The sequence below is a fragment of the Amblyomma americanum genome, unplaced genomic scaffold (genome assembly GCF_052857255.1).
Source record: "Amblyomma americanum isolate KBUSLIRL-KWMA unplaced genomic scaffold, ASM5285725v1 scaffold_12, whole genome shotgun sequence".
In the NCBI taxonomy this organism is placed as follows: domain Eukaryota; kingdom Metazoa; phylum Arthropoda; class Arachnida; order Ixodida; family Ixodidae; genus Amblyomma; species Amblyomma americanum.
In genome coordinates this window covers 1510726-1523912 of record NW_027526484.1, presented here as the reverse complement: position 1 = coordinate 1523912, position 13187 = coordinate 1510726, and the positions used below count along the sequence as shown (strand labels likewise).

Below are 13187 nucleotides of genomic sequence, written 5' to 3'. Positions count from 1 at the left end.
TCGAAAGATATGCTAATCGAACTTAGGCGCGTAATGTTTTTGTCAACGGAGCCATTGCGTAAACGTTTCCAAACACTCCCGTAAAAGTGCCTGTGGCGACGTTGCAGATCTCCCGCATAATGTTCGGAACGGTGCACGTGTTCGGGAGGCCAATGCCGCAAACGTGCGATGTTCTGAACAGAGGACCAACGCTCTCAGAAGGTGGCTCACAAAAGCGCTACGCAGAAAAGCCCTCCTGTCTATGCCCATGCACATCTGACATCATTATGCACTCTAAACAATCCTCAGATACTTATGCCTGGCGTCGTCATTGCGATAATAATTTCGCGAACCAGAGAGAGCTTATAACTCGCCGCACTCTTCGGCTAAGCGGCAGTAATTTTCAAATTTAAGATTCCAGATGCTCATTATCTCACTGCAAACTGGCGCCAAGCGATAACCAGCGAAAAGCAAAGCAGGAAGCTACCAGGGAAAGAAGGCCGCGTGCGCCACCTGAAACAGCTCGGGTCGACTCGTCGAGCTGCGCGTTCCGCCAAGTGGACTTACCCACGCTTCTTTACGCTTTTATTACGACTCGCATCAACGCGCATTCATATGCAGTCAACAGCAGCCACATTCATCTTCCTCGAGGTAGACGGAGGCACCCAACCAGTCGTGAAGTTACGGCCCTTAATGGTGGTGTAGCAAGACATTTATACGCAGGCCCAAAATATGGGGCTATACAAACCGGTGATGGTCACAAGGATCTTTTTCCACTCGAGCGCTTCTCATGAGTTTTTGAAGGTACGAAGAGCGCATGTGCATAATAATGTGAAAAGGCAGTTATAAATATCTGAGCCTCGCCCTATTTATTCAGTTTTTTGCTTAGTTACGCTTCCACTGCTATGAAGAAGAAATTATGAGAGAAAGTTCGTATAAAGTGCGTCCTGTTTTGCTTTCGCATCATTACACCGTTAACAAACCTTTTTCAAGGGATCATTAAATGGATGTTTTCTTTGGAGTGAAGAATTGGTAGCCTTAAGTGGCCCTTAAGAGCTCAATTTATTTCCTTCTTTCGTTGATATTTAGTTTTTCTGTGGGGAGGGGGTGAGCAACACGTGCATAGCTTCCCACAACTGAATAAAGCCTAGAGTTCACGCAAGCTCTCCGCATAACATCTCCTGGACTTGAGCACTTTTTGGGCCTTTGGAAATCAGAAGCAATCTATAGCACAACAACTGCCCGAAAGGGTATTGTTTTGAGCACAAGGCCACATGGGACTCATGCCAACGAAGTCTGTATTACGCGCCTCATGTGCACTACGCAAGTCCGTAGATCACTGTCCAGGAAAGATTCCGCGAAAAAAGTTCTTATTAAAGGCAAACTGTAATGAGAAAATATTATTTTTGTGAGGCTTTCCAGTGTATCCGAGTCAGAATAAGGCATTTTTTCACGCGACAACTTAAGTCAGTTGTCCTCAAAGTACTGCGTCCTCATTAAATGCAGAGCGCAGTCGAGAGAGATCGTATGGTCTGAACAGTAATGAGGGTCGCTGAAAAGGCTTTGAGGTGTACAGAGCTGGAGGAGCGCAAAATGCGTTTCACCGCTGCCTACCACCCGAGGTGACTGATGATGATGTCTGAGGTTTCACAGGGCACTCACTGATCGCAGCGTGCACTGCCACATAATGCCTTACAAATTTCCGCAGATTTTACTCCGTTCATTTTCTTTCAACAGACCCCAACCAAAAAGACAGAAGGCGAGTGAAACTGAATTTGTCTGATGTGGGTAGTAGCATTATGCATCCTGAGTTTTTTTTTGAATTTCCAGCGTGTTTTTAAGGCAGGCGAATTTGGCAAAAGAAACGAATTGTGAATCTCTTCAAAAATCCTATGGTTCGTAAAACCCTGGAATGAGAAAACCTTCAGTATGAGCTGATCGCTTATCACTTTTACTCATGTTCTTCAAGGGTGGCAGGAAAACAGCAATCAACTAACTCTACAAAGCCAGCGCGTTTCTTTAACTAAAAAATCCCTGACCTTGTGCTACTTGCAGAAAACCAAAAATTACAGGAACCTGAAAGCGGGCAATCGGCGCCCTACGACGATCAAATGAAGGGACATTAGTACATCAGTGGCACCTTTAGTGGGTATAAGGAACAAAAGAAAAAAATGATTATCTCGTGAACGTCATTTTCTTTCGTTGTTCACGAAGTTGAGAAAAACACAGCAAAACAAATTCAATTCAGTGCTGCTTCATTTGCTGGGATTAGGAGAATTTTGTAGCCAAAGCAAGCCGATCGCTTTTCAGTCAGCATTCTGCTATAAATTATAGGGCAAAACTCAGAATAAGCATAAAAAAGGAACTCGGGAAAACAACCTTAATTTTTCAAATTTTTCGTAGAGAACCAACAAGCTTTTGTGGCCTATGGATTGCGTGCTTGCTTCGCAACATAAAAGTGCTGGGTTCCGTTCCCAGCAGCTTTGGAGGAAATTTTATTTTTCTTTTATACCACGGTTACGTCATGTGGGATTTTTGGGACCACTGCTGCTGGTCAACGCCGACGTTGGGTTTCATTGCCGATGAGTCATTAATGATTTCGCATTAAAGAGGTGTTCACATAGGCCGAACTCAAACGCATAATAAACATACAAAACGCAGACAAACCATTCATGCATGCAAGAAAACCTTTGAAAATAACAATATACCGTGCAAAAGAGAGCAAACAGAGACAAAAATGGAGCGCAAAAATGTGCGTAAAGAATACGCTTGGTGAAACGAAACCCCTCAGAGAAAAAATGATTAATCACATACGTTTGACGTGCAGCGAATAAAGATCAGCTACTACAACTAGACATTAATTGCGAAACCATCGTGAGGCGAACGTTGAATAAAAATAAAACGGTGACTGGTAACCTACGGTGCTGTATATCGTACACAAGAGCTCGAAAGTGCTTTCGTATTTCTGTAGACAATAAAAAATAAATGGCCACATAAAGTAGTATGTGAGGATGAGAAAATAACTGCAAACTTTTCAGTTTACCGACAAGTTGTGCGCATTTTTTAGCAATGCTAAAGACGCCCCAGAAGCATTAGGCTATGGAAAAAATTAGTCGAATATCTGTAACTCGAACTAGAATTCTTTAGCATTACGCGTAGTTCGAGTTAGAAGGAGCCTCTTTAATGCAGTTGATGTTGACGTGACCAAGTCTTCAGTTCTGTACAAACCGGGTTTTTGGAGTAAAAAGAATCGTAGTAGACTAGAATTACCTGCACGATCTCGACTTTTCAGTGGCAGTTGGAGGGCAGAAATACGAATATATCGTTATATTGTTTCTAAATATTACTAAGGCGGAAAGCTGGTGGCATTTTTTATGCGAATTCCTTAAAATTCTATCCACTGTGGGAATGCCAGGAATAGGAGGTTTTTTGCTTGGCTTGACTAATGTTATCCCCAAACATACTGACTACGAATGCATACTTGTGAAGTTTTGCAAAAAATAAGATTTAAATGAACCATATGCAATCCACAACCGGTACGGTTAACTTAAGTGGCACTTGTCGAAATATTTTGCGCTTTAGACAGTGCCTCCGAGATTCCTACAACCAATCTGCAAAAACAGTAAAAAAATTCGCACCCCTAAAGGTGTAACGCTAATGCAAGCACTCTTTCCACACCGTTATTTTTACTTGTCTTTTTATAAAGGGTGCGCTGAGCACGTCAGCACCTTTAATACACCCATAAACCCTTCAAAAGTGCACGGGCAGAAGGGTGTTGCAGCTCCTTCGAGTGCAAGGGTGCGTAAGGGTGTTCTTTGACTTGTTGAACAAAGTTGCAGTAGTTGAATCAAGCGTGCTTCTAAATTATCTGAGCTATTTGAGCTTTCCCTTAAGTGACGGCTGCAGCCTTTATGCGAGCAGCTATAACTGCGATTTTTACCCCCGTAATATGATATTTAACGAAATTATTTCAGCTGAAGATCTAAGCATTATTGATTCCAAATAGTTGCTTGCTGAAATGGCATATTAAACTTGGAGAAAGGATGCGCGTCATGGCACGAAAGTATTGAGCCTTTTGTGTTAAGCTCTGTCACCTCAGTGCAGCTTCGTATAAATCAATCCAGTTATGCTTACACCTGTTTATATTCCTTCGGCTAAAATACGTGGCACATCATACTATCGTGTAACTGTGCGAACGGGTTTGCTGAAGGCGAGCATCTTTTGGCAAGCTCTATTGTTATTTTTTCGAATATATTCAGAAAAAAAATGCCGTGACCATGATGCACACTTCACAAATGTTACTCCACAGCAAACAAGCTTAGAAACACCGTGAAACACACATCTCGAAATTATGTTTATAGTTGGGGATGCCGTGACTGTAGTGCAAAGTTAGACACGCCGTCAGCAGCTTTTCGCATAAGGATTGGCTAGCTTTCTTCGAAGAGTGCACCGAAAAATAAAATGTCAGTCTTTTGAAGCAATGAAAATCTATGAAACTAAAGCAGTCGAAAAAAAGGGTGCAACTGTAACGATCCCACCTTACTATGGGTGTGATAAGCCTAAGTTTTATCCTTTTGGGAGGGTGCAAGGGTGCGAATTATAGACACAAAACACAACCCTTAAATGAGCAATTTTTTTACAGTGATATATAGCGGTCACAGTAGCAGACTGTTCTGTTTTAAATTCACAAAGGACTTTGTACCCTTCCTTCGCATTTCAATGCACAGGTTTGCGCTGAACAAACCCAGCTTACTGCGTAAATGGCTCCAAACCATGGGGCAAACGTCCTTCAGGCTCAGTAGGCACCAGTCACTTTTCTCCGCAAACTTCGAGTAAAGTGACTTCGGATGCTTCGGATCTCGAATGAACTGCGTGGGTAGCTGGGTGCATAAAACATCAATGAAAACGAAACTGAACAACCACGAAACCCAATCAATTGAACAGACATCAAGCCACCAGATGTCACTCTGAAATCACGTCTTCCCAGCATACCTTGGGCGTCCTTGGCGGATTAAGTGCAGAACGGCTAGCATTCCCTCTAGATAGTATTTAGAAACTCTATGCTTATCGTAATTGCACAAGAGGCAAAAATTTAACGCCGAAAGGTTACATACTAGGTTAGCAGGATGTTGCGTAGTCGCCACTGCACTGAAGGTGTGTCATACGAGGAAAGACAAAAACAAAGAAGCCGTTAGGATGACAGGATGAGCAAATTATTTAAAATGCCAAGACTGCGCGAGCCGTCATAATGTAAGCTTTCCGCAAAACAGCCATGAGAAAAATCCCCGCAGCAGTCAGACAGCCTGCAGGCAGTATGTTTCACGCATACGCGTTGAAACAATGCCTGTAGGATGTCGAGATACGACTACTCAGCCAAAACGACTTGGCAGCGGCCAAAACAAAGAAACATAAAAAAGAAACACAACGCTTTGAATGCTCCAAACATGCCAACGCCACACGCCATCGGAAGGTCCCTGCCAAGAAAGAAGGCGAGGGCGAAGAGCCGATCACACTTGCGCTCTTTCCGTCTTTCTACGGGAGAGGCCCTTTTTGGAACGGCGTGCCGTACGCGCGTCATGAGTGCGCGCTTTATAAAAGGGGTGAATGGCGAGTGGCTGCCTTTCGCACGCGTGCGCCTGATCTCTTCACACACTACTACTGGGACTCCCATGCAGATGCGCTCTTTGGAAATTCCCTTCTCTCGTGCTCCCATTTAGGAAGGGCTTCAGGCGTTAGCGATCGAGCTGGCAGTTTTCTGAATTTTAGTTTAGCGGAGGACAACTTTGTAAGACATGCATCAGCCTAATTAAGTATCTGCAAGCAGCCTTCGTGTCATTTTGCTAACTTGCACCCCTTCAAATGTTTTAGGAGGTTTTCGCAACATCATGAGTGTGCAAAAAGTGGTTCTAATCGTGGTGACGGTGCTTCTTTGCGGGTGCCTCCCGTGTTGCCTCGGTGGCAGTGGGTCTGACGGGGATTCCTCGGCATCAATGACGGAGCAGCAAAACGTGAGCTATGTAAGCAAGCTCAAAGAATGGATCGCCAGTGCCATGAATCGGGCGTCCCCGTCATTGACGAGGAAGCTCCTGGAAGCCGAAGTGTCGGCCGACTGCAGCGTCGGTCTTCTCACGCTGGTGCGCGGAGTCCGGAACTTGGAGCCGTGGGCGCTGCGATGTGAGTTACGCTCGGAGCAGATCATGAAGTTCAAGTGCCTTGTCGCATGCGGTCGCGTGAAGTGCGATGTTCACTCAGCGATTAACCTCACCTGTAATACAGTGCTCATTCTTTCCCTCGCGGAGTGCAAATGCGAACCTGAAGTGCGCATGCCCAAAGCCACAATTAGCATTGGGCATACGCACTCTGCTCAGTGATTTCATTAGGAATCAAACGTTATATGGCTTGCGAAACTCGTTTTGAAATAACTAATCCCTTCCTGAATATTAGCAATTGTTCAGCACCAGTACCAGTCTAACCTACATAAAGCGATATTTCGTAGTTTTAGGGGAAGAGACTTGGAAAAGTTCCAGTTCATAATGATAACATCTAGGTTGAATTAGAGGCTGGAAGGGCAGAACGCAAATAGTAGTCGAGAAATACTTTCACAGCCCTAAATAAAAAACGGGTACATCTTGCAAGGAGGCAAAGTACCTGCGTGAAAATACTATGCAGAGTAGCTAAACTTCGGACCAGGGTCGGAACGTAAATATTTTTCTCTCCCTCTCTCTTGCTCTCTCGCCGCCTGGGCAGAAAAGAAATGGCAGCAAACAAACACGCTATTAAACGACGCGTTCTGTTCACGTTCGTGCTTACTGAAAATATTTACTTGCATACGCTTTTTTAGTGAGTGTTCGCAATGCCCGGCATTGAAAAGCGCATGCTGAACATTTTGCGCCAATATTTATGTGTCCGTTTTGGTTCCTGAAGGACACGGACGCTTTCGTAGGTCATCGGTTCTGACTAATTATTTTTTAGTTATAAAGTAATTGTACTATTAATTTTTCATTAAAAACTATAAATACAGAAACATTCCCCTATGCTACTAGGTTTAGGTGACTATTGCCTACCTCTATACGCGTGTTATAACATTACAAGCCTCTCATTTTTTTTCTGTCTGCTCAATAGCTTAAAGAGGGCCACAGCTCTGAGAGCTTGATACCATAGGCAGCATACGAATGATCACGATCAGCTTCTGCTCTCACCGTTTGATGACATTCCACATGACACTCGCGGTAATGTATTAGCAAGTACTACGTCCGCCGCTATACAGGAGGGTGGTGCTAATGAACACTCTCAAGGTAACGTTACACCGAACATTAATACTCCGAAAGCAAAAGACGCGACAGCCAGCGCCATGGCTCAGTTGCTAGTCCACTGGACTCGAAATTCAAATGTCGTGGGCTAGGCGGCATGTGGTAGTTCTTTTCTGCTTTGTCATCAATTATGTTTCAGTCATCAAGTACTTATATTATTCATTTCAAATGAAAAAAATATATAAAGACAGAAAGATACATTCGTCTACTCTACTTGGTTTCGGTGACTGTTTTCTTTCTCGCCTCATGAGTAAAAAAGTGCAAAATTTCGCCTGTTTGGAACAGCGCAATGTAACAGGACACAAAAGACTGGAACGAAAGTCTCGTCAGGTAATCCAGACGGCTGTATATGCAAGCGGCTTAATAAAACACGCCTTCCTGTATAAACCAAATATTTAAGAACGTGAACCTCATGCTTTTAAATGTAGCCTGAGCACTTAATCGACAAAAATGAGAAACATCGGTGCTATATCTACCAACGCCTCTGTTCTGGGTAGATATGGTAGAAAGCTATACCGGGAAATTTTTTTTAGAAGACGCAAAATTTTTATAAACACAGTTTTTTTAGGTTAAGAGAAGCTTTTTGTGTCATAGTAATAAAAGTGTAGGCGGACGTCAAATAACGGGTGAATCTTGTTAACTACTAAAGTGATTAACTAAATTCTAATACTTAAATATTTAACTATTACCGATAGGCACCTCGTGACGATTAGAGATTTGTATATGGTCGTTAGTAATAGCCAAATCAGTTTTTTAAATTTCGTAACCGCAATTGCCCTCACCGCCGTGGCTCAATCAATTTTAATTTCGCTATTTCGACTAGTTACGTTCTCTGGAGGGGTTGCGTTGCCTGCATACTCTCCGAGAGCGCAGGCAATTTGGTAAAATCTAGCCAAAATTTCTTCAGTGACAAAGGCGAGGGTGCTCACGTTTTCGAAATTCTAAAAATTGATATCGCTATTACTAACGGACGGCTACAACTCTCTAAATGCAACCAGGTGCCCATCGCTAATAGTTTAAATGTTTACTCCTAAAATTTAGGTAATCATTCACTAGTTGGCATGATTCAGCTGTTTTCTGACGTCCGCCAACACTGGTATTACTATGCCGCAAAAAGCCTTCATTTTCCACAAAAACCCTAATTTTTAAAACAGAAACTTATAAAAAAAAAAACACCCGGTATAGAAAACAGCTGAGCAGGCGACCGAGCATAAATAAGTGATCCGCATCAACAACGCTCTGAATACGACCTCTGGTTGGCCGCGCTTTTCTGTATGTGCTTGGTCCGTAATTAGCCACATACTTTCCTGCTTTCCTGTCCCTTCAATTGCTATCCATTAGTGTAGCGCTTCGACGTGGGCTAGCAGCAAGCAATCTAAACAGCAAAAAGGCTTCTGAACGCTTCCCAAGTTCCTCTTTGGCTGCGTTTGTAAACACGGATGCAGCGAGATTATTGAACAGCGTTAGGAAGCCAAGATGCGCAGATTTGGCAAGCCCAATGTTCCGCAAGCTGTTTCGTTATCAATTTAATCGGATGTGTTCTCGTTGCTAGCTGCCTTCTGGACAGTCCAGGAGGAAATGATTTGGATTTATCGGTGTTTTTTTCTGTACCTACCTAAGTAGTGCTTTCTTTGCTTCTTTTTTGTTTTACGGTGGAAAGTGATGTTTACAACTGGTGAATTATAAAAAGGGTGTCCATTGCTTTGAATCTCAACATATCTGACATGTTTTGACTCGTTAACTTTATCTTCATTTATTTCCTTCCTTTGCGGTATAAGCTTGTCGCTAGCCGAGAAAGACCACATGGACTTCAGCAGGAACTCTAAATATATATCTGCGCTTCAGCGACAAAGGACAAAAGAGAAGCAACAGAACGGAGGCACCTCGTCTAAATTTAATGAATAAACTTAGTCTAGCTGAGGCTGCGAGGGGTGCAGTGGCACCGGACCGACCTCTCGCGTAGGACCACAATTTATGAAATGTCATCCCCTCATGGCGTACCGTTTTTCGGCTTAGCGCCGCTTAACAGTACCCTGCGGAGTGAGCAAACACAGGGTGTATGCAGCTTCGAGCAGGTAAAAAGTAAACGGGCGTGCCTGGAAAAACCCAGAAACAAGCAGGAAGCCGGCTGGGGTTACATAGGAAATGATCGAGATGACGCCAAATTCATTGAATAAGACAGAAAACGTCACTAATGGAAGCTTACTCTGAAAAATCGCTACAGGAGTGTTTCATGTGCCGCGAAGAGGTATGAAGGCTGTAAAAGAAGTGAAAATGAATGCAAAAGCGGGGAAAAAAAACACGCATGAGTAAAAACCATCTTTACGGAGCAATTAGGGTGGAAACCAGGAAGTACAGTTTCACCGTAGAGCTTGTAGTTCCTGGCATGAAAAAGCAAGATTTCTAGCTAAACCTGAGTAATGAGCAAAACGGGGAAGTATGGGCCTTTTTTATTCTTAGAAGCAATCACGAGTGCTTTAGAACCGCTTCTATCTCCGTTTCTTCTAAAGAATATACCTTTTTGGTTGGCCCCCTCCAGTAAAAAGCCTCACTCGTCAGTCTACCTTTTCTAGATTATTATCTTAGGAACCTTTTTACCGTTTTGCGTACGTAAAATTTTCCCCTTGTTCTCACATTGTTGTTGTTATTGGCGATACATGAAATGGCGGTAGTAATGCTGTTAGTGTATGCTTTTGCGTTGCTTATCCAGGCTTGTAGGTTCATTCTGCTAATTTTTTATCTTCGTTTCTGTCCCCTCACACAAACCAAGTTTTCATTTGTTTCCTTATTGCTTGTTTTGTTTTGAACATGATTTCCATTTGTTAAATCCGGCTTATACAAACTAGTCTTGGTTGATATTTTTCATATTTAGATGTTGCGTACCTTCACTGTTCCTGTGGTTGCTGTTCTGTGCATTGTTGATATGATTCAAACGATTTCACAGCGATGTTTTAATAGAAGCAATAATATTTTTATTCTCCCTGTCATGTGCAATGCAACGCAAGTAGGCCACTTAACGGCTATAGTTAGTTTGCAAGATCGTACCTGAAATACAGAGCGATCCGCATTCATATGAACAAGGAAAAAAATTAAAGGTAATAGAGATAAACTTCATAACTTGATAAAAAAGAACTAAAACTAAACCTAACAATGCAGTAAATTACTCTAAACCTTGACGGAAACTTTACCATTAAATCTTCAATAATTCAATTCGTCAGATTGCCTTTAGAAATCGCAGATAAGTTCCCATCAAGCAATCTGTTAAAAATATCCAGAACATAAGCCCAACGAATAACAATCTAAGAAAATTGTTTTCAAAGCTCCCAAGTGGTGACCTTTTCATCAACGAAAATTTGAAGCTTGGGAGTCCTAGTTCCAGGAATATATTTGCATCTGGCAATAAACAGGAACGCATAAACGAATAAAACTTCCATTAAGCACAGCCAATGATGGTGAATGGCTCCCCTATTCCAAGAAGCCATTGGACTTTCGCTCCCGCCATTGCTGTCGCCACCAAGCCTCAACGGTGCGCAAGGTCAGGGTTGGTCAGCACGACCTCCCGCTGCTCTTGCTTCGGGTTCCTGATTGCGTCTATTCTTGAATTGTTTTTGGAGATTCACACCACGTGTTGAAGGTTTCCCTTTTGTCTTTTCGTTACAAAATTGACATTCGGCTTTATAGACGATTGGGAATATTTTATTAGGAATTCTAGGGCTATAAAACTATATAATTAATCGGAAGAATTAGAGACAACATTTTAAAGAATTTTTTTTTATATTTATGTCCACTCTGCATCTTTAACTATCCGAAAAGAAGCCAAAGAGAATATTGGCATTTATTAATTTTTGTATTTAAATGTTTCTTCAGTTCTTTCTTTTTATTTATTTATTATACGCCTACATCTACTTGAGACAGAATTGGAACAGTGAATTAGAAGAAAATTAGCACGGTAGTAAAATCTCTCCAGTTGACAATTCATATAGCCTTCGTACAAAGCGGACGGGATGTATTATAAGTCCTGGGGTGCTGTCCTTAAAAAAAGGGGAATCATGTGGGCCGGCGCCACACGGCGATATGCAAAAATTCAGGGGCCACTTTGTTGACCTAAAGTTCGTTGAGGCGAAAGCCTTTAGCGTGGTATTGCTGCTTGTGTCACTGATGTGTGGTTAAGATGTTGATTAAGTACACAATTGTGTTTGAGTCTTAAATTCTGGAGACACTGCAGGGCGTTTGGGAGGCATCCGTCTGATTCGACGCCTTTCAGCAAACTCTCCCCAGCGTCCTAGACAAGAAGTACATATAAATTGTCAGGAAGTAGCGTAGTCGTTCGCACGGTCGGCTGCTGAACGGAAGGATGGTGGTTCGAATCCCATCCTGCACAAAGTTTTTTTTTCATATCGAGTTGCTGAAGAGCGTAACGAAAGGACTCACCGACGTACACGGTCGTGAGCAATAGCCATTAAACGCTGTCGCCTTAAAAGCGTTGTAGAACAAGAAAGCGTGTTAATGCCGCAGTAGCGCTTTCTTCTCCAATGTCTTTAGTGGTAGTATCGATGGCGCCGAAGAATGGCGGCGGCTTCGTTATGCTAAGTGATTCCTCGCCATTTTTGTGAAGTTTGCGCAGTCTTGAAAGGAATGGTACAAGAAAATTATTTCCAGCGCCGTGGAGGAACCGTCGCCGAGGTGCTGTAAGAACCGTGCCACGACAGTGTGATCAGATATAGTCGGCGTCATGAATTTTTGCCGTAGACATGACAGAAAGCAGTTTACCAATAAGTGGCCGCACAGGTCGAAGGGGAATAGCCGGCCTTGAAGAATAAAGGCACGCAGATTTTACGTACAAAGGCGTCATGCGACGAGTTGTCTTCAAACGAGACATTTCGCAATGAACGCACAGCTGCCACTGCTGTCAAAGGTATCCTCAAGTCTGTGTTGGGCGTGGCTGCATACACCTCGTAAATGATGCTCTCTGTGCGATCCCTTTCCGATGCTGTCACTCTGGAGACCATGGCTTTTCCCAGCTCCGCGAAATTAGGCAGAAATGGCAGCGAGACTTCATGAAACACGCGCGGCTCATGTTTGAACTCGTCGGGTTCAGTGTCTCCTTTTATAAGGAAAAAACGTGTCTCTTAACAGTTGCACGGAGGCCATGACATCCTCGGCCAGAAACTGTGCACTGTGCAGAAAGACAGCGTTTATGCACACTATGTTTTGTAGGCTTGCTTGAAAACGATGACACGTTGAGTTGCCTCATAACGGCCAAATGCCCTAAGGCAGTCACGTAGGCGCCGCCAGAGAAGTAATCGGGGGTGATTCAACATGGCTGCGTGTTCTCAGCGTCCACATCACTGGAGAAGTATCCGTCTTTCTTTGAAATTGTTCGCGTTCATATAGCTACGGGTTGGGCAGGTTCAGAGCGACTTCCTCCTGCATTTCCACGTGACAAGTAGCGTCAACTACAAGAAATTTAGAGATGAAAACCCAGAAACATAGAGCATAGAAGAACACCTTCAGCGCCTCATAATTTGATAAATACATATAATATGCTAACAAACTAACATCAGACGTCATATTTCCATCATTTTTGCAGGCAAGAGGGAAAACCCATTCCCCTTCGTCACAATAGCACTACGTGGTCGGTTACTTGGGGCGGTAATTCAAGACCAACGACGCACGCTGCTTTGTTGTGGAAAGTTCTTGAAACTCTCGGTTGCATTACATTTATCTAGCGCAAGTGGACTCTCGGAATTGTCTGGAAGTACATAATGGTGCAATGGTAGAAACTAATTCCGCTTTTGAAGGCGGCAAATGTATAAAATCTTTACAGTCGGAGTACGAATGAGTATACCGTTTATCAAACTGCGTTGTCACCCCAAGGCTAACCTTGGCCACATCCTG

General features: G+C 43.1%; 1 protein-coding gene across 1 annotated transcript in view; it reads left to right on the top strand.

Annotated features, from left to right (window-relative positions):
• The first annotated feature begins 5716 nt into the window (after positions 1-5716).
• Positions 5717-13187, top strand: part of LOC144111899 (nose resistant to fluoxetine protein 6-like) — a 52439-nt gene continuing 44968 nt past the window's right edge. The window contains exon 1 of the mRNA XM_077644930.1: positions 5717-6153. Coding sequence (XP_077501056.1) covers positions 5865-6153 — 289 coding nt within the window. The 5' untranslated portion in view covers positions 5717-5864. The remainder of the gene's footprint in view (positions 6154-13187) is intronic.